The 18,630-nt window shown below is 57.2% G+C and overlaps 1 protein-coding gene across 1 annotated transcript in view; it reads right to left on the reverse strand.

Moving 5' to 3' along the window:
• Nucleotides 1-3,685: 3,685 nt before the first annotated feature.
• Nucleotides 3,686-18,630, reverse strand: part of CNTN2 (contactin 2) — a 33,462-nt gene continuing 18,517 nt past the window's right edge. The window contains exons 11-23 of the mRNA XM_055333824.1: nucleotides 16,986-17,136; nucleotides 16,732-16,859; nucleotides 16,021-16,196; nucleotides 15,375-15,495; nucleotides 14,707-14,865; nucleotides 14,142-14,291; nucleotides 12,212-12,282; nucleotides 11,120-11,360; nucleotides 10,486-10,598; nucleotides 9,360-9,546; nucleotides 8,909-9,021; nucleotides 8,270-8,438; nucleotides 3,686-7,841 (exon numbers count right to left, since the gene is read on the reverse strand). Of these exons, the coding sequence (XP_055189799.1) occupies nucleotides 7,732-7,841; nucleotides 8,270-8,438; nucleotides 8,909-9,021; nucleotides 9,360-9,546; nucleotides 10,486-10,598; nucleotides 11,120-11,360; nucleotides 12,212-12,282; nucleotides 14,142-14,291; nucleotides 14,707-14,865; nucleotides 15,375-15,495; nucleotides 16,021-16,196; nucleotides 16,732-16,859; nucleotides 16,986-17,136 (1,889 nt within the window). The 3' untranslated portion in view covers nucleotides 3,686-7,731. The remainder of the gene's footprint in view (nucleotides 7,842-8,269; nucleotides 8,439-8,908; nucleotides 9,022-9,359; nucleotides 9,547-10,485; nucleotides 10,599-11,119; nucleotides 11,361-12,211; nucleotides 12,283-14,141; nucleotides 14,292-14,706; nucleotides 14,866-15,374; nucleotides 15,496-16,020; nucleotides 16,197-16,731; nucleotides 16,860-16,985; nucleotides 17,137-18,630) is intronic.

Raw genomic sequence — 18,630 nt, forward strand, 5'->3', positions numbered from 1 at the left:
CCTGGTGAAACACTAGATTCTTCGTCTGGTAGGTTTCCTTGGCTTGCTCTCTCTTCCTGTCCTCCTCACTCTTTCAGTGCCCTGAAGTGTGTGTTCCTGGGAAGGTCAAGTGTGTGGGTTTCTTGCAGCAGCCAAGGCCACCCAAGGAAGGACTAAGATTTTCCTACCTCCGTAGGGAATCCATCCTAAGATCCTCAGGCGATTCAGACTGTGTGAGATAATTGGCTTGCAGGAATGGTCGGGGAGAAGGCTCTTGGCCGCTAGCTGAGCTGATCCAGAGAGAATAGGAGTCTTCCCCTCATTTTTTTTCCAGCTGCACACGTGATAGCAGATATGAAGACTTAGACTAGTGCTTCTCTTCTCTAGCTGTGTATCTGAATCACCTGGATGAGCTTTTGAAGGAGATTTCCTGAGCCCCAACCCTGAGGATGCTAATAGCTCCTTAAATTTTGGCTAAACTTAAGTTTTGGCTATTATTTTGCTGTTAAAAGTAATTTCAGGGGCGCCCGGCTGGCTCAATCAGTGGAGTGTGTGACTCAGTCTCAGGTTGTGAGTTCAAGCCCAATGTTGGACATAGAGCTTACTTTAAAAAGTTAAAATAGGGGGATCCCTGGGTGGCTCAGCGGGTTGGCGCCTGCCTTTGGCCCAGGGCGCAATCCTGGAGACCCGGGATCGAGTCCGTCGGGCTCCCAGCATGGAGCCTGCTTCTCCCTCATCCTGTGTCTCTGCCCGCCCCCCTCTCTCATAAATAAATAAATAAATCTTTAAAAAAAATAAAAAAAATTAAAAAGTTAAAATAGTTTCAACCCCATAGAAAGTAAAAAGGAAAGTTTGAGGACAACCATAGGTCCTCTACTTAGACTCACCAATTGTGAATGTTTTTCTACATTTATCTTTCTAAATCGATGCTGATTTTACTGAACCACTTGTGAGTTAGTCACAGATATTGTGACCCTTTACTCCTAAATCATGTATGCATCTGCTAATAAAGGCGTTCTGTACGACTACAAGGTCTTCATCACACCTGAGAAAATTAGCAGTTCCCTGATCTTACATATGGCTGATACTTTGTCTTCCTGGCTTCTAAAATATCAGAGCCTTGTAATACTTGATCCGGGATCAAGTGAAGGTTCACATGCTGCATTTGTTTCTCGTAAGTCTTACTTCATGACATTTTTGTTGTGTATCATGACATCGATTTTATTTATTTATTTATTTATTTATTTATTTTAAATTTTTATTTATGATAGGCACACAGAGAGAGAGAGAGAGAGAGGCAGAGACACAGGCAGAGGGAGAAGCAGGCTCCATGCACCGGGAGCCTGACGTGGGATTCGATCCAGGGTCTCCAGGATCGCGCCCGGGCCAAAGGCAGGCGCCAAACCACTGCGCCACCCAGGGATCCCTGACATCGATTTTATTGATGAGTCAAGCTGGTTGTCTTGGATAGTGACCCACCATCCAGGTTTGTCATGATCGCCTCATGATTACATTCCTGAGGAACAGATCTGCCTCATTTTGACCACACCCTACACAAACGATGTGTGCTCCCTTGCTCGCTGCATCGCCTGAGGAACACAGTGTCAGGGTGACTCACTACTGGTAAGTGTGGTAATTTGGTTGTGGTGATTGCCAGGTCTCTCCAAAGATGTATATTTTTTTCTTCTTGTAATTAGTAATTTGTGGGTGGGGGGGATACTCTGTGATTTTCTAATAACTATTAATGCCTTAGAATGCGTTAGAATTCATGATCCTTGCTTATTACCTGCCAGGGACTGCAGAATGGTGACTCTGTGTGTGCCCTTGCTATATTTATTAGCTTGCATCTTTCTATAAAGAAGAGCTACTCTTTTTTATTTTTGAGGTCTCTGTGGATTCTGTTTTTCAGTGAATTATATATGATCCATGACTGTTGTCCTATTTTTGATGTTTAAGTTGTCCCCAGTTTTGGCCAGTAGGAGTCTCTTCAAGCCCCGTCTTTTCATCCTTCTGTTGCGGTCCCATTTGACTCAGAGCATGTCCTTGCGTTCTCGAACAAGATGCCTCAGATCCACTTTTGGACTTTGTTTTTTCCAAAACCGAACCTACCGTTTCTCCAAGGAATTCTAGTTCCCTTTCAGAGTGGGGAATAGTATTTAGAAGCCAATGTCTGGGTGCTAAACGTGCTCACTGCCACAGGGGAGTCCTTGCTCTTAGGCCCTTCTAATGTCCCAGATACACATCAATCATGAGTTTAAAGTGTCTCTGGTTTTCAGAAGTTTTATAGGTAATTCTATCAAGCAAAGATTGAGGACCCCTGGCCTCAGCCCACACAGTTTGCTCCTATTTTGAAAAGATCATAAATTTCCACACTCTTCCCACCCCCTTCACCATTCTCTGTACCTCAGAGGGGATGGGTTTCAGAAGACCCGGGTTCTGGTCCCGGTTCTGCTGCTGACTCTAGTGGAGCAAGCAGACTGGCCTGCGGAGTGGGAGGGCCGGGTGAGTGCCGTCCTGCGTGTGGCTGGCACTGTGTGTCGTTGGGAACGACTGCAGGGGAGCAAGAGAAGGTCCCCGAGGAAACATAGATTGTGTGCTTGAGCACTCAGAGGAGGGCACTTGCTAGTCTTGGAAAGACCCTAAAACAGCATCTCAGGTCTGATGAACTCAGTGTGTTGCAGCCCAGGAGGGAGGAGGCTTGAAGGGGGGCAGTTCCCTATCTCAGGGCAGGAGCACCAGACCCAGGGAGAGCCCAGTGGCTTGTCCAGCATCTAGTGCCAGCCAGTGGTGAAGCCTGCGGTGGGGTACTGGGCAGCTCTAGGCTCCCAGCCTCTGGGCTTTGGGCTCTTAAGTTTGGACACTTAGGATGTGGAGGGATTGAACAGGGAAGAGAACACGCACCCCCCCCCCCCTCCCCAAGCCCTCCTACAGGAACTCAGTTCAATGCATGTAATCTGCCCCTGCAGGGAGGGTCAAGGACATGCTCACTGACTGAAATTTGGATTCTGGACTGGCCAGTGCTCCCAGCAGCCCCATCAGGTGCCAGGTGGTAGGGATCAGCCCACTGTACTGTCCGCCTCCTGGGGCTGCTGAGCACAAGGGGCAGCGCTTCCGCTTGCGTCGGCTCCCAACCCCGACAGGCCGTGCAGCCCAGTTGGCACGGAGCCCTGCCTGCTTTGCGCCAAAAGGCTGGACCATTTGCAGGGCTGTGCAGGTGTGTCACTCAGATGCAAGGGAAGCTTGAGTGTCTGAATGCAGGAGAGAACCCCGCAGCTGCCGAATGCCAGCAGGAATTCACATCCTCTTGGCTGCAGAGAAGCGCCTTCTTGCTAGGTGGGGGTCATTGTGTCCCTGCAGGGGGAAGGCTTCCTTTGGGTACCGCTGACTCACTGCTGTCACATACCTTAAAAACCAGGAAGCCCAGAGCAGTCCCATGGCAGCAGCACTGTTGACACCGCTGTGTTGGGTAAAGCCCGCGCAGGGTAGTAAGCTGCCTGCTTGTGCTCTGCTTAGACCTGCCTTAAAGTCTCTCAGCCTCATTCTTCCCCCTCCCAGACCTGCAGCAGGCAGTAGGGACTGTGTGCTGTGCCTTCTTTCTAGCTGACTGCGTGGAGGGGGGCTGGGAACATTGGTGACAAGCTTGGGTTAGGGAACAGGACAGGACGTGCGATCTAGCCTGAAGAAAACACCCACAGCAGGTGCCAGCTGCCCCAGCTTGTCGAGAAATCAACTTTATTTAAGAACTGCCTGCTACCAGAGTCAATAAATAACTACCATTACAAGAAGTACAAGAGAGACGAACAATAGGCCAGTGGGAGTGGTTCCATTTCAACAAAAAGGGGGTCAAGTCAGGGGTTTGATGGAGCCCTAGCCCTTGCCCAGCCGCGAGCCTGAGCTCTGCAGACCCTGGATGGGGTTGGGTAAGTAGGAGTCTGGGGCCCAAGGCAGGGTGCACCCCTTCGAAGGGTGCTAGGCTATCTGGGGCTCTGGGCAAAGTAACCTGGCCTATTTCCCCCCCTTTCCACTTTCATTATCCTGCCTTCCCAAAGCCTAGGACCATATATACAGCTACCAGGCACCTCTTTCCATGGAGCTTTTAAAATGCCGCCCTTAAAAATGCCACCCAATCCCTCACACCACTCCAGGAGCCTCTCGGGCCACCTCTTTCATCCCAGGAGGAAGCCCAGCTTGGGTCTGAGCTGGGGAAATAGGTTTGAGGATACCACGAGCCCTCCTGTTGGCAGTCACATTCGGAGCCAGGAAGAGAAAAGAGAGTCCTCCAGGAGGGGAGGAGTTGAAAAGAGTGAAACATCCTTAGCCATCCTTGGGTTCTGGCCCAGAGGAGCCTCCGTGGCCCCTGGTGCTGCCCAGAGGCAGTGCCTGCCACGAAAGAATGCCCGAGGCGAGCCTCCCCCTTTGTGACAGTGACTGTGGTCACTACCCCTGCAGGAAAGGGCCACAGTGGAAAGCTCCAAGACTCTTCCGTGCCGATCACAGTCGCCGCCCTGGAAGGACACTCCACGGTGTCTCCGCACCCCTCCAGACTTCCCCGAGCCTAGACCCCAGACCAACAGCTTGAGTGAGAATTCCCCAGAGGTCCCTAGAAAAGCAGCCTCTCAGTCACTCGTCCTGGGCTCTCATCGCAGAAGTTCTTCCTGATGTCTGACCTCAGATTCTGTTATTTTATCCAAAGAAAAAGGGCCTCTCCTCACAGCCTCTCTGTTCCCTGGCCCATCTCGACAGCCTGGATGCAAGTGGATAAGCTGACCTTGCTGGACCCCGAGAGACCCCCGCCTGGAGGGCACTCCTGTCTCCCTGAGGGCGAGGTATACATTGAGACTGTTAGAGTGACTAGGACCAAGTAGCCAAGCCCAGGGAGTGGGGGGTGGGGGTAGGGGGGTGGGCAGAGGGCCCTGTAGGCTGAGCCCAACTGTACCCAAATGAACACAGCCATGGTGGCCCTTGGCCCTGAGGCGGTGTCTGCGGGCTGTCTCCCTACCTAGCCCTCAAGGCACTTGCTGGCCACTAAGCTGTGGGTGTTCCCCTTGTCACCTCCCCGGGGGCTCGGTGTATGAGAGAGGAGAGATCCAGAATTGAGTACTGGCCACAGCAGGGGTGAAAAGCAGAGGCCCCGGGAAGGGGGTCTCCGGCCTGCGTGCAAGCTCCTGCACAAGCCACCTCGACCAGAAGCTACTCTGTTGCAGACGCCTGCGTGTCCTCCAGTCACCCTCTGGCTCGCTAGACCTTAACGGCCGTCTGCCCGAGGTCGTAGGCTGCAGGAGCATGAGTTTTCCTAGAGCTCTGCGTCCCCCAGACAAGTTCTGGTTAGGTTTTCCCGGGCTGAGCGCTCCTAGTCGAAAGCCCTTGTAGGTTTTCCAGAGGGTCTGCCTGCCTCCCCTTTGCCAAGGGGCCTCATTGGAACTAAGATCCTTAGTCATGAGCACCTTTCGCCTCAAGCAAGCTTAGATTCCTCAGCCTCCAGCCGCACGGGTTAGGTCCCCACCAGTTAGGTCCTGTGCCGCACCGGGTCATCCTTCCAGCCCCAGCACCCAGACACCCGTCCTCTTGCCTCCCCTGCTGCAGCCCAAGGCAATGAAGAAAGACTCGGCTAACCCTTGGAAGAAGGGGTTTTCCCCTGTTTTGTTTTTCCCCTCAGCATCCCCTTTCTGAAGAGGTGGGGACTGGCCGGATCCCAGCCACGGGGCGTGCCAGGAAAGGGGCTAGACCCTCTGGGAGTCTCTGTGTCCACAGTGTGGTCACTTAGCTGAGCCCCCAGCACCTCGCACGGAGGGACGGCTAGGCACAGGCGAGGAGGGTGTGGTCAGTGGTCCCAGGGAGGCAGTCCCGGGACAGGAGCGGAGTGGTGGGTGCAGCAGTGGCCCAGAGAAGTGGTGTGAGCTGACGTTTTAAAAAAATTGTAGCGGGTAAACATCAACATAAACCTGCCCAGGAAAACAGAGCAGGACTGGAAAGTTAAAAACCTGTAACAAAATAGAGCTCTACCTGTAAACTACAGAAGCCAGGCTCTGGGATCCTCCGCGGGCCTGTCCCTTACAAGATGCCTGTCCAGCTGCTCCCATCTGTGAAGGGCCCCACGTCAGAGCACAGGCTTTGGGGTGTCCTGGTTGTGCCACCACTGCTGCCTGGATTTGGGCAATCCCTGTCCCTGTGTTAGCTCCTTCTCTTGGAGCAAGGGTAGAGGCAGCAGGGGGCTTCAAGCCAGCACCGCGTTTAGAGGGCGCAGCAGAAGCTGTAGGCTTAGAAGGCCAAGGCCCAGCGTCTCCTGGCATTGGCTCACGTCTTGGGCTGGGACCCAGCCACGCCCACCACCCCACGACCACCCACCTGAACTTCTTAAAGCAGAGTTTTCATGGCCCACTGCCCTTCTTAAGACCTTCTTAACCAGGCTGCGGCCATTTCAGCACCCCCCCCCCTTCCTCTGGACACAGCCCGGAATAGGAAGGTAGGACGGGCTGTGCGGCCTTGGGAAGTCCCTCACCCCTCCATTTCCTCACCCGGAAAGTGAGGGGCTGGGGCGAGCTGAGCTCGGAAGCCTCCTCTAGCTCTCACGCCCGGGACTGGTGATGGGCCCAGAGCGCGTGGTTTGTTAATGCCTTTTTCTCCTGGGGAAATGCAAAATGGCCAGGGCAGCCGGGGGTCAGGTCTTGCCCGGCGGCCCAGGGTATTCCTGGGAGCAGGCAGGGCCACACGGAGCCCTTCGGGGAAGACTCCCGACCCCAGAACGCACAGAACTGATGCCGCCTTATGTCCCCGGCTTGAGCGCGTTCGTGCTGGGTGGCGGTCGGGGGCCTGCAGGCTGAGCTGCAGGAAGAGCGTGGGCCCGTGAGCCTCGCCTCCTGTCTCCTGCCCACATCCTGGAGGGACCGTGCAGGAGGGATCTTGGTGGGGTGGGCGGCCTCCCCAAGATAAGCCCTTTAGTCACGCAGCCACCGGTGGTGGCTTCTGTCACTCTGGGGGCAACAGGGTCAGGTTGGCAGTGTTGGCTAAGAGGGCAGCGTCCCCCCATTGGGACTGTGCCTCAGGCCAAGTCTGGTGCCCCTTCCTGGTAGGGGTCCCAGCTTCGCAACCCCTTTGAGTTCCTGCCCTCAGCAGTCTGGGGTTATCATCCCCCAAAGTTGGAGGGGCTCAGGCTCCTGACCTCGGACTTAGGGGCACCAGTTTTCAGCCACCTGGGTCGGTGGCAGGGGCCTTGGGGAGTTATGGAGGACAGTGTCAGGGTCCAGCTGTGCGGAGGGGAGTTCTTGCTCTTGGGTGTGGCCCTATCCTCAGACTGAGGGATGCTGACGTGTCTGCTTTGTCCTGCTGCAGCCCGCTGGTGCCCAGTGTTCCCACGGGGCCAGGCACTCTGCTCTGGGGCCAGAGGCCGTCCGCAGTCCCGGAGCGCCACCTCCGTGCAGACACGGGTCACATCCCCTCTTCTCACGGGCCTGTTTCCTCCCGTCCAGGCGGCCTAGGGGCCCCAGGCATAGGGCTCAGTATCATCATGGAAGTTGCCGCCTGGCGTCCTTTGATTTAAAGAAGAAAAAAATATCCTTGCGTGGGTTCTGTCCTGTGGCAGAATATGAAATATCCCACCTCCTACAAAAGGGCACTGTTTGCAACAGGTACTGGAAGCCAGCCATTCTCAGGCAGGTGTGGGGCCACCTTGGCGTCAGGAAGGGACCAGGGCCAGCTGGCTGTGTCCATTAGAGGCGGGTGTCTGGTGGCGGCAGGGAGGGAGGGGCGCCGAGGTCAGAGCCCCAGGTAGCCCACGAGGAGCAGCATCACCACCGGCGGGGAGAGGATGGCGCTGGGGTGCTGGGCCGGGCTGACTGCGGAGTTCTCCACCATCATGCTCGTGCCTGAAAGCGGCAGGTGCAAAAGTGAGGCTGTGTCCGCTGGGCTTGGGGTCAGCCACCGCCCCACCCTCAGGACAGGACCCAGACCTTGGCTGAGGAGACCTGGGAGCGCGGCTTCAGGGCTGGGAGGTGTTCTCCGCCCTGCTCCTATAGCATTTTGTAAGACCTTTGCTTCTGCGGTCTTGAGACTGACCTTGCACCCCGTGAAAGGAGCAGCCCCCTCTGCCCGGCCCTCGAGGACGTTTGGGGGCTGTGCAGGGGGTGGCGGCAAGGGCAGTCCCAGGACTAGTTACACGTGGTTCCTGCCTACCTTCCCCTTCCCCCTGGGGGTCTGGCTCAGTTGGGGTTGGTTTGGGTGGGAATAGCTCCTCCAGGCAGCATCCGGATGGACCCTGATGCTCCTGGGGGATACGGTGGGGGAGAGACAGCACCTCCATTCCTCACGATGTGGACTTCTGCTGGGATGCCGTCCCCTCCAGGCCCTGTGGTCCGGATCTGCACCAGGGCATGGCCAATGTCTTCAGGAACTGCGATGTCTATCCAGTTCCTGCTGGTCAGGTGCAGTGTGGGAGTCGGGTGTAAGTCATTCTGGTATAGCATCTGTGGGGAGGAGGTTGGCCGAGGTCGAGTCCACTTACACCTGCTGGTTGTTCTCCCTTCCCCAGCTCTGGGTGCTGGTAGGTGTGCATCTGGGCGGGCCCTTACCTTTCCTGTTGCCTGCTGCCCAGGGCCAGGCTCTTGAACAAGCCCCTCATTGATGGGAGGAAAGCTTGCAAGCAGCTGGACCGTCTCTGCAGACTCCTTAGGCTGCAAGGACCCTCAGACTACCACCTAGTCCCACACCGCCCCCTCGAGCCCCGCCTCCCCGCAGCCCTACCTTCTGCCCCCATTCTCATGTCTCTGCTACGAGCTACCTGGAGAGCCGTCCACGGATTTTGTGGCTCCAACCATCACCAGCTCTGCTTACGTCTGACTCAGAGCACTCTTGCTCTGCACGGCAGCTCCCTGTGCCCACTGGCAAGAGATCAGCTGTGCCCTACCCTTCACTGCCTCGGGGATCCCTTCCTCACCTTATAGCCAGTGACTGCAGACTCATTTCGGAAAGGAACCACAGGATCCCACTTGATACTAAGTGTGGAGCTTGAGAAAGTCCAGGAGATGTTGTCAGGAGGTCGCTGTGGAGCTGCGGGAGAAGGGAGAAAACTGGGAAATATTTCAAATGCTCCTCACCAGCCACCCCCCTCGCCTTAGCTGGTCTTTATCAAGGTGTCCGCCTACAGCAGTTACACCCAGAGCATTCTAACACAGCTACCTAAGAAACAAAGCACGTGAAAATCCAAAGGCTGGAGAAGGGGGAGGTGCTCCAGAGGCCACGACTCCTACTCACTCCCCATTTTCATTAGCCTGGCTGCCCCGTTTCTGTCCAGCCCGGGGCCTGTGGGCTAGGATGTTGGTCTCATCGCCGGGGCGGGGGGGAAGAGTGGTCCCAGAGTTGCTCCCACCCCCGGCAGACAGACTCACGGGGCTTCATGGTGGTGGCATTGGCAGAAGGGCTGGTAGGCCCAGTGCCCGCCCGGTTGTAGGCCCGGATGGTCACATGGTACTTAGTGTCGGGGTGCAGGCCAGTGACTCGGGCACTGGTGTCTAGCCCTGCTGTCCTCACTCGGTCAGCGGCTGCTTCTTTGTCCCCAGCCTTCCAGTAGCGGATCTGAAGGGGGCAGGGGGGAGCCTAGGGTCAGCAGCCAAGGTCACACCTCAGGGTGGCCCTGGCCCTGGCCCCCCACGTTCTGTCCCTCTCTTGCTCGCTCTGGCCTTCGTGACTCCCTGTCTGGTCTCAGAACCCAGACACCAGGTCACAAGCTCCCAGAGGGGACAGAGTGAGCTGCTGCTGCTTTATTGGCGTTTAGCAGCAAGCCCCATCTGAGGGACGCGCTCAGGACTTGAGTGGAATGAGGTAGTGCGTGGGCAGGGTTGGGCACGGACCCCAGGACCCCAGGACCCCAACCGGATTTAATCCTCTCAGGGAATCCGGGCGAGGAGTGAGGGCGGTGCTGAAGGATGTGAGCCATGCTCATGCCGGCAGCCCAATAAATACACAAACCATCATCCCACTAAGGCCTGTTAACTATGCGTCAGCTCAGGGGCAGCTCGGCTGCCCCCCTGGGCTCAGCCCCAGAGCTAACGATCCTGGAATGGAACCACGTCACTTGCACGCCCCCCCCCCCCCATGCTTCTCCCTTGCTCTCAGTGACCTCTCTTGCTCTCCGGTCGTGCCCTTCCTATGGCTCTCTGCCCACTCCATCTGGAATGCCTGGGGGCTCAGAGCTCAGCCCCGAAACCCCTGGGCCTGCGTTCCCAGGGGTAGGATGACCAACAAGTGCAAAAAGGGGGCCCTGCTTTCCTCTGGGGGCTCAGGCTGCCAGGCTGCCTGCACTTTGGCCTGAAAGGGGCAGGCCGTGTCCCTTCCGGACCCCGCTCCTCCTGCCCCGGGGCTCCCACAGCATCCAGGGCTGGCTCTAGGCGGATGGCGGGCCGCACGGATGGCGGGAGTTGCCCATGTCAGTCAATGATCCCAGGAGGAATGACAAGTGAGCTGTGAGGTGTCCCCTGCCCCCCTTCCTTGCCCAGGTCCCAGGTCAGTGCTCACCTCATACCCCAGGAGGATGCCATTCATGTCCTGCTGCACGGGTTCCCAGGTCACGTTCATCTCTGAGGATGACACCCCCTTGGCCCAGACCTTGGTAGGGGCCACCCTGGGCTCTGGGGACCGATAACAGAATGGGTTTGGGTTCCCTGGGCCTCCCTGTGTCCTGCAGAGAAGCCACCGACTGGGACCTCCCTTCCTTAGGATTTTTCTTTTCTTTTCTCTCTTTTAAAGATTTTACTTATTTATTTGAGAGCGAGCGAGTGAGCGAGTGAGAACACAAGCGGGGGGAGGAGCACACCCCCGCTGAGCAGGGAGCCCTGATAGTGACCCTGGCCCAAGGCAGACAAGGCACTGAGCCTCGCAGGCGCCCCTTGCTTAGGAATTTCAGGGGCGCAGGGCCCAGGATGAGGGTCCTTTTGGGGCTCCCACAACATCCCCAGGCTCCTTTCTTTTCTCTTCCCCAGAGCCTCCCTCCGGCCTGCCCCGGGGAGCCAGGGCCAGGGCCAAGGCCTGTGCCCTCTCGACCCCCTCGGGGCACTGAGCTGGGGGCGGCCCTGCGCACCCACCCGCACCGCACCCGCACCGCACCCGCACCCGCACCCCACCGCACCCCAGGGCGGTCGGGCCGGCCCACCTTCCTCGGCCGAGTACACCAGCGCCGTGAGGCTCTCGGGCCCGTCCCCGCGGCGGTTGTAGCTGCGGATCTTGACCTCGAAGGGCGTGTAGGGCCGCAGGCTGTCGCTGTCGTTGCTGTAGACGAAGTGCTGGGCGTCGGCGCCGGGCACCCGGGCGGTCTGCCAGCCGGCGCGGCCCTGCCTGCGGAAGGACAGCAGGTAGCCGAAGCCGTCTCCGTTCTGGTACTCCCGGGGCACGGGCTGCGGGCGAGAGCGAGGCGTGGGCGGGCGGCCGGGCCCTGCCCGCCCCGCGTGGGCCTCCCCCAGCACCCCCCACCCCGGGGGAGATGGGGGAGGGCAGCTCTGGGGGGGAGGGGGAGCTGGGGGAGGAGGGGGGCGCTGGGGGAGGGCAGCGGGGGGGGGGGAGCTGGGGGAGGAGGGGGGCGCTGGGGGAGGGGCAGCCCTGGGGGGGAGGGGGGAGCTGGGGGAGGAGGGGGGCGCTGGGGGAGGGCAGCCCTGGGGGGAGGGGGAGCTGGGGGAGGAGGGGGGCGCTGGGGGAGGGAGGGGGGGCGCTGGGGGAGGGGAGCGGGGGGGGGGGGGGAGCTGGGGAGGAGGGGGGCGCTGGGGGAGGGGAGCTGGGGGAGGAGGGGGGCGCTGGGGGAGGGGGAGCTGGGGGGGAGGGGGGGCGGGGGAGGGGGGCGCTGGGGGGGGGGGGGAGCGGGGGGGAGCTGGGGGAGGGGGGGGGGCTGGGGGGGAGGGGGGCGCTGGGGGAGGGCAGCGGGGGGGGGGGGGGGGAGCTGGGGGAGGAGGGGGGCGCTGGGGGAGGGCAGCCCGGGGGGGGGGGAGCTGGGGGAGGAGGGGGGAGCTGGGGGAGGGGAGCGGGGGGGGGAGCTGGGGGAGGAGGGGGGCGCTGGGGGAGGGCAGGGGGGGGATGCGGGTGCCTCAGCTGCTTTCACCCTGCAGTGGGGGAGGAGTGAATGCCGCCCCCACCCTGCCCCGCAGTCAGCCCACAGCTGCTCTCTCTGGGTCCTCCCTCCGCCGGGCAAACCTGGAGGTGAGCCTGGACATGTGGGGCCAGGACTTGTCCCTCCGCAGACCTAGAGGCAGCTTACCGTCCAGTTGAGGATGAGCTCTCCAGGGGCTCCACCCCCTCCGCTGAGTCCTGAGGGCGCCACTGAGGGGGCTGTCAGGGCCAAGGGACACAGATGTGGCTTGTGACGGTTGTGGCGGGGCCGCAGCCTGTTACGGGGCAGCAGACTAGGCCGGGGACACCCCTTCAAACTGGTCCTACTTCTGTCCTCCAGCCGCCCTCCGGATGTGGGCTCTGGAGTCAAGATCTGACATGGAGCCCACCTCTGCCACTTACTAGCTGTGTGTCCCTGGGCAAGTTGCGTCACCTCTCTGAGCCTAATTCCCCTCTGTAAGAGGAGCGTGATAATGTCTCTCTCAAAGGGCTGCAAGAATAAGGTCAAACACGGCGGTGCCTGGCTCATGTGCCGGCCCCTGCTCTGTGATCATACATGCTCCCTACACGATCTCTGTCTTCTTCTCTCCTGTCAGTTTAAATAACACAGACCAACCCCAGTTTGCTCTAAAACGAGGGGAGTAAGTAATCTGGAATTGCAGTTAACGCAAAAAACATTTCTTTTAGGTTGCAGGGGGTTTATTATTATTTTTCTTATTGTAGCAGATTTAATTTCCTAATTATCTCTATGTTCAGCAAGGCTGATATTAAAACAAGACTATTTAATTAGATCATGAATCTGGCAGGGGGTAACTCGGCTGAGATCAAAATAGTTCTACAGAGAATCCAGCGATGGGAAACTCACCGCGTGATACTGATGCCAGTAGTTGAGGGCCTCGTAGTGCTTAACCACATTGCCCATGTGATCCCGAGAGGTGGGCATCCCTATCACCCTTGTCAAGTGGAAAGACCAAGGCCCAGAGCAGTTAAGTGACTTGCCTAAGGTCACACAGCCGGTAAATGACACCGTTCGAATTTGAACTCCACTCTTCCAATTTCAAAGCCGTAGTAAAGGCGGCCCTTTACTACACATCCAGAGGGGCAAGCCCATGCGCAGGGAAGGGGAGATGGGGGTCCTGAGTCCATCCAGTTGCCCTTCTCAGGACCCCACAGCTCCCGTTCTGGACCTTCAGCTGTGAATCTCCCAGGGTGAGCAGGTAGGTGGCTCTCCTGGCTTCTGTCCCCATCCTTCCCCACTCAGGGTGTGTGACACCTACCTGCCTCTCAGGCAGGCCTGTGGGGAGACCGTCCACTCCACCTGCTCTCAGAGAAACTATCTTGGGCAGCCCGGGTGGCCCTGCGGTTTAGCACTGCCTTCACCCCAGGGTGTGATCCTGGAGTCCCGGGATCGAGTCCCACATTGGCTCCCTGCATGGGGCCTGCTTCTCCCTCTGCCTGTGTCTGCCTCTCTCTCTCTCTCTCTCTCTCTCTCTCTGTGTGTGTCTCTCATGAATAAATAAAATCTTAAAAAAAAAAAAAAGCAGGAAAGGTGTTATTAAAAAAAAAAAGAAACTATCTTGGATTTAGAGACACGGACTGTTTCCCTGCACAAACTCACCCCTTCCTCATTAACGGATTTCAGGAGCTCAGGCACTACCAGGGAGGACATCTGCCCATCACCCCACGGTCCTGGGTTCAAGGCCAGGCTCTGCCAATATGACCCTTCTCTTCTCCAGACTTTGATTTTTCCATTAAAAAATAAAAAAAGTTTTATTTTGGGATAATCATACAGTCACGTGCAGTTGTAAAGTTAGCCCATTTTTCTTTAAATGCGGCATTTGGACTAGATGGTTCTTCCAGCCTTGACAGGCCCAAGCTGTGGCCCAGCGCAGTGTGTTGTGTGGTGCAGTGGCCCTGCCCTGCCTCTGTCCCTTTCTCATCTGTTTTGTTAGAGTCCGAAACCTGGTGGGCAGGGTTGGGACTCCCATAATTGGGGTTCCTCCTCTGGGGTTCCCTTTCAGGATGGCTGGGGTCTGTGCCCTGATAGTTATTCTCTGTGGGACTCCCAGGACTCTGACCTGCTTCCTTGGTCCGGATTTTGCTAGAGGGCCCGCTGGGCTCCCCGGTGCCCAGGATGTTGCTGGCTACGACCCGGAACTCATAGTCCATCCAGGGCGTGAGGCCCAGCACCTGGGCAGTCTCGGCGTTGCCCTCGATGTTGGCGGGATCTGCAAGGGACCTGGAGTGGGTGCGCTGGCACCCGTTAGTCTAGATACGGGCGGGGCTGGGCCTGACTCACCTCGGTGCATCCAGCCCTCAGGGCGGTACCTGCTACATACTCGGTGCTCAACACCTTTTAGAATGACTTTTAGAATGACGGGGAAACTAGTAGACTTTCCTGCCCGGGGGCCTCTGTTGATGCTCAGTGCATCAGTGGGGGCCCCAGAAATGGTCTGTCAATCTCCCAGGGCACGGACTGAGTGCTCCTTTCTCCAGCTCTTTTTCTACTCTCGTTGTCCATGTGACCACCTTCCCCGATGGCCGGGGAGCTCCCTGCAGGGAGGACCTAAACTTGCCCCTCTTTGAAGCTCCAGGCTCAGCCAGGCCTTATCAGCACTGACCTGGGTGGAGCCTCACACTTACTGGTCCGAACCTGCTTCCACTTCCCTGCAGGTGGAGTGCGGGCTTGCAGGGTGTACTTGGCAATGGGGCTGTGGTTGTCGAAGCCTCGGCTCCAGCTGAGCTGGACGGTGGTGTCGCCAATGTTCCTCACCACTACGCCTCCTGGGGGACCTGGGGGACCTGCACCAGGGGGTCAGAGCACAGTGAGTCAGAATGGGGCAGCTGAAATTTGAGCCAATCTCCTCCAGGCTGGCATGGGCTGCTGCAGTGCCCAGAGGGCAGCTGAGGGCGCGGTAAACACTCATGGGGTGGGAGGCCAGGCGTGGGGCAGGTGGGTGGGGAGGTCGGAGAGATGTGTCCAAGCTTGGAGGGGCTCACAGAGGCCTTCACGTAGAGATGTGTATAGATTTCCCAGCACCGGGCTTTGAAACCTTCTGGCCCCAGCAGAGTTCTCCCGTCTTGGGAAGTAGATTTTTTAAATTATGGCTTTGGGGGAGGAATATTCTATTCATTTAGGACCTTCAAAAAACCACAGGATAAGTTGGGCTCTGGTACTTAGAGGCCCTTCTCTCTCAGAAGTCCTTCCCCAGAAGGGAGTTAGGGAGCAAAGGCCAGATTAGGCCAGCTGGCCTCTGATGACCTGGCCTCTGATGGAGTTGGGGCAGGGGTGGGGTGGGAAACCCCATCACCTCGGACCAGGACTGTGGCCTCCTTGGATGCACTGTCCACCACTGTCTGGGCCATGCACGTGTACTTCCCGCCGTGGCGCAGCTGGGCATTCAGGATGGTTAGATCCCCAACTGTCTCCTTCTGCACATGGGGGGCAGGAGGTGGGGGGCAGGTCAGTGGAAGGGGCCCTGGCTGGTGCAGCGAGCCATGAGACACGAGGCAGGGCCCGGAGTCCCCTGCTCCATTATGTCCATGGAGCCCTCAACATCTTGGTGCTTCTATCTGTTTAGTGGGGGGAATCAGCTACCCCCCCCCAACTTAGTACCGTGGGACTTTGTCATGGAAGACAGTCCCCATGGTATGAGTTGGTGATATCATTTGCACTGAGGTCAGGACGGCAAGAACAGCAGTGGGGAGGGAGTCTTCCTGGGCACCTGGCATTCGGGGTTTGTCCCTAACTGTCTCCTAAATGCGTGGTCTTCAGGGGGAAGCCAGGGAGCTGCCTGTCTAAGGGAGGGTGTTCTAAATCCAAGGATGCGCTTGGCATATGTGGCATTCCTGAGGGATGGGGAAGGGCTCTGGGGTGGTAATGGTTAAGGATGTCTTGGGTCCCCTGTCTGTCCAGAAGAAGGGAGGGGCCATGGGTTGTCTGGCTTTAGGCCTTACCGCGCTGGCCCTTCGGTAGTGACCCCCAGGCTTATCAAAGTCGATGGGGAAGTCATCCAGGGTCCAGATGAAGGTGAGGTCCATGGTGGGGTCGTGGGAGGCGTGGCACTGCAGGGTCAGGCTATCTCCCAAGTTGATGTCCGCACTGGAGGGGGCTAGAGTGATCTTGGTTGCATCTGCCAAGCAAAACAACATCCCTGGGTGGATGGGGGAGGAGAGAGGCCCAGGCCGGGGCAGCGGGGCAGGGTGAGAGGGTTTGTCCTAAGCCCCAGGAAAGAGAGTAAGGTGGATGGCCAACAGGATCTTGACCTCCCAGCAGCCTCACGAGTGTGTGAGAGGGAGGCAGGAGTAGATTCTGCAGGGTGGTAAGGAGGTGGTCCCAAACAAAGTCCGGTCCTGGAGTAGCCTCAAAGCCAGACTAGGAGGGATGCCTGGGTGGCTCAGGGGTTGAGCGTCTGCTTTCAGCTGAAGGCGTGATCCCCGAGTTCCGGGATCGAGTCCCACAGTGGGCTCCACCCAGGGAGCCTGCTTCTCCCTCTGCCTGTGTCTCTGCCTCTCTCTGTGTCTCTCATGAAAAAACAAATAAAAATCTTTAGGAAAAAAAAAAAACCAGACTAGGGGGAAAGTGGGAACAAAGAGCAGGGGGGCAAAGAGGGACTGGCACCCTGTGGTGGCTGAGCCACCTGCCCTCCACCAAGCCAAGCCCCTCACCTCGCACAGACAGGATGCCCGTGCTATTGGCTTTCCCCATGAAATTCTCAGCAAAGCAGGTGTATTTGCCTTCATCTGACCGACTGATGTTTCTTATGATCAAGGTGCCGTCTGGAGTTACAGTCACTCTGCAGCAAGGAGAAAGCAGGTCTGGCCAACCGAGGGTCACACTGTTGTCATCAGGGGAAGGGGACTCGCCTTCATGGTGGATGAGGAGGAGTGGGGACTGCTCCGGGTGGAGTCGGGGTTTGTACCTGCTGCTGTTGACCAAAATCTCAGTGCCTTTGCTCCAGAGCACCACGGCCTTCGGAGCTGCCCGGGGCTGGCAGGGGATAGCGATCTCTCCCCCGCGGGCCGCAGGGATCAGGCGCTTTACAGGGTTCAGCCTGAAGTCGGGGGCCAGTGCTGGAAGGAAAGGGGAGTGCCCTGCTGTCACCCAGGGAGTCCTAACGGTGCCCCTTGCCCTTAGTGAAGATAGCACCTGGCTCCGTGCCACACACTTGACGCACCCTCCCAGGCCAGTCTGTGAGTGCCGTCCAGCAGCACCACTGCCACCACACACCCAGAGCCCAGCCCCTTCCCACCACCCCCGACCCAGCTGCCACCATGGTGGTCTAGGCCACCAAATCTCCTGCAGAACAATGGAAACAACACCCTACTCAGTCTTTCTGTTTTTGCGCTTTCTACAATCTCCTCCACCCAGCAGCCTGGCATGACTTTTAGGAACCTTAACCACACACTCAGGACGAAGTCCAACTCTTCACAAACGCTCACAAATACAACCCCACCTCTCCACTCCCCACTCATGCCACTCTCCTTCATTTATTATGCTCCAATCACTTGAGCCATTTTCTGTCCTTTGAGAATACCAAGGTTTTTCCTGCCTCAGGGCCTTTGCACCTGCCATACATTTCGCTTAAAAAATCCCTCAGATCTTTACATGGCTGGGTCCTTGTTAACACTCAGGTCACACTCCAGATGTGACTTCCTCAAAGAGATCTCCCCTGCCCACCTTCCTACCACTCTGCTGGATTTTCTTTATATTTTCTTATTGTTGTCCAAAATTATTTAATTACTGTTTTTGTGATTGTCCCTCTTCCCCCACCCTGGATTGTAAGATACTTGAAGACAGAGACCTTATCTGTCACGTTCACTCTGTAGGAGGTGCTGAGTAAATACCGTTTGAATGGATGAATAAATGAGTCGTAGTTAAGCTCACTACAACTTGATGCGGTAGGTGCCAATACAGCCATTTTACAGATGAGAAAACCAAGGCCCCATGAGCTCAAGCCACATAACTAAGAACACTAGCATCAGCTCACATTTACTGGGCACCCGTTCAGTGATGAGCAGGTCCTCCATGCTTTACCTCCACCTCATTTATTCTTCCAAACAGCAGCACAAGGGCAGGACTATTGTTGCCCACATTTTATAAATCAAGAAACTGAGACACAAAGAGATCAAATTGCCAAAGGTCACATAGCTGAAGGGGCTGGTTTAAACACAAATCTAGGGATCCCTGGGTGGCGCAGCGGTTTAGCGGCTGCCTTTGGCCCAGGGCGTGATCCTGGAGACCCGGGATCGAATCCCACGTCGGGCTCCCGGTGCATGGAGCCTGCTTCTCCCTCTGCCTGTGTCTCTGCCTCTCTCTCTCTCTCTCTCTCTCTCTCTGTGACTATCATAAATAAATAAAAAATAAACACAAATCTAGTTGATTTTGTTTCCAATGACACCAGCCCCCTCGTGTTCACTGCAGCAAACACTTTAATCATGCCAGACTTGGTACAAGCCAGAGACCCCGTCTTCTGGAAGCTCTCAATCTAGTGTCTCCTCTCCTTTCTGAAATCCCTCTGTTCTACTCAGAAGCCACTGGAAAACTAAGGGAAGCCATCCGTGTGT

This window comes from Nyctereutes procyonoides, unplaced genomic scaffold, assembly GCF_905146905.1.
Source record: "Nyctereutes procyonoides isolate TBG_1078 unplaced genomic scaffold, NYPRO_anot_genome, whole genome shotgun sequence".
NCBI lineage: Eukaryota > Metazoa > Chordata > Mammalia > Carnivora > Canidae > Nyctereutes > Nyctereutes procyonoides.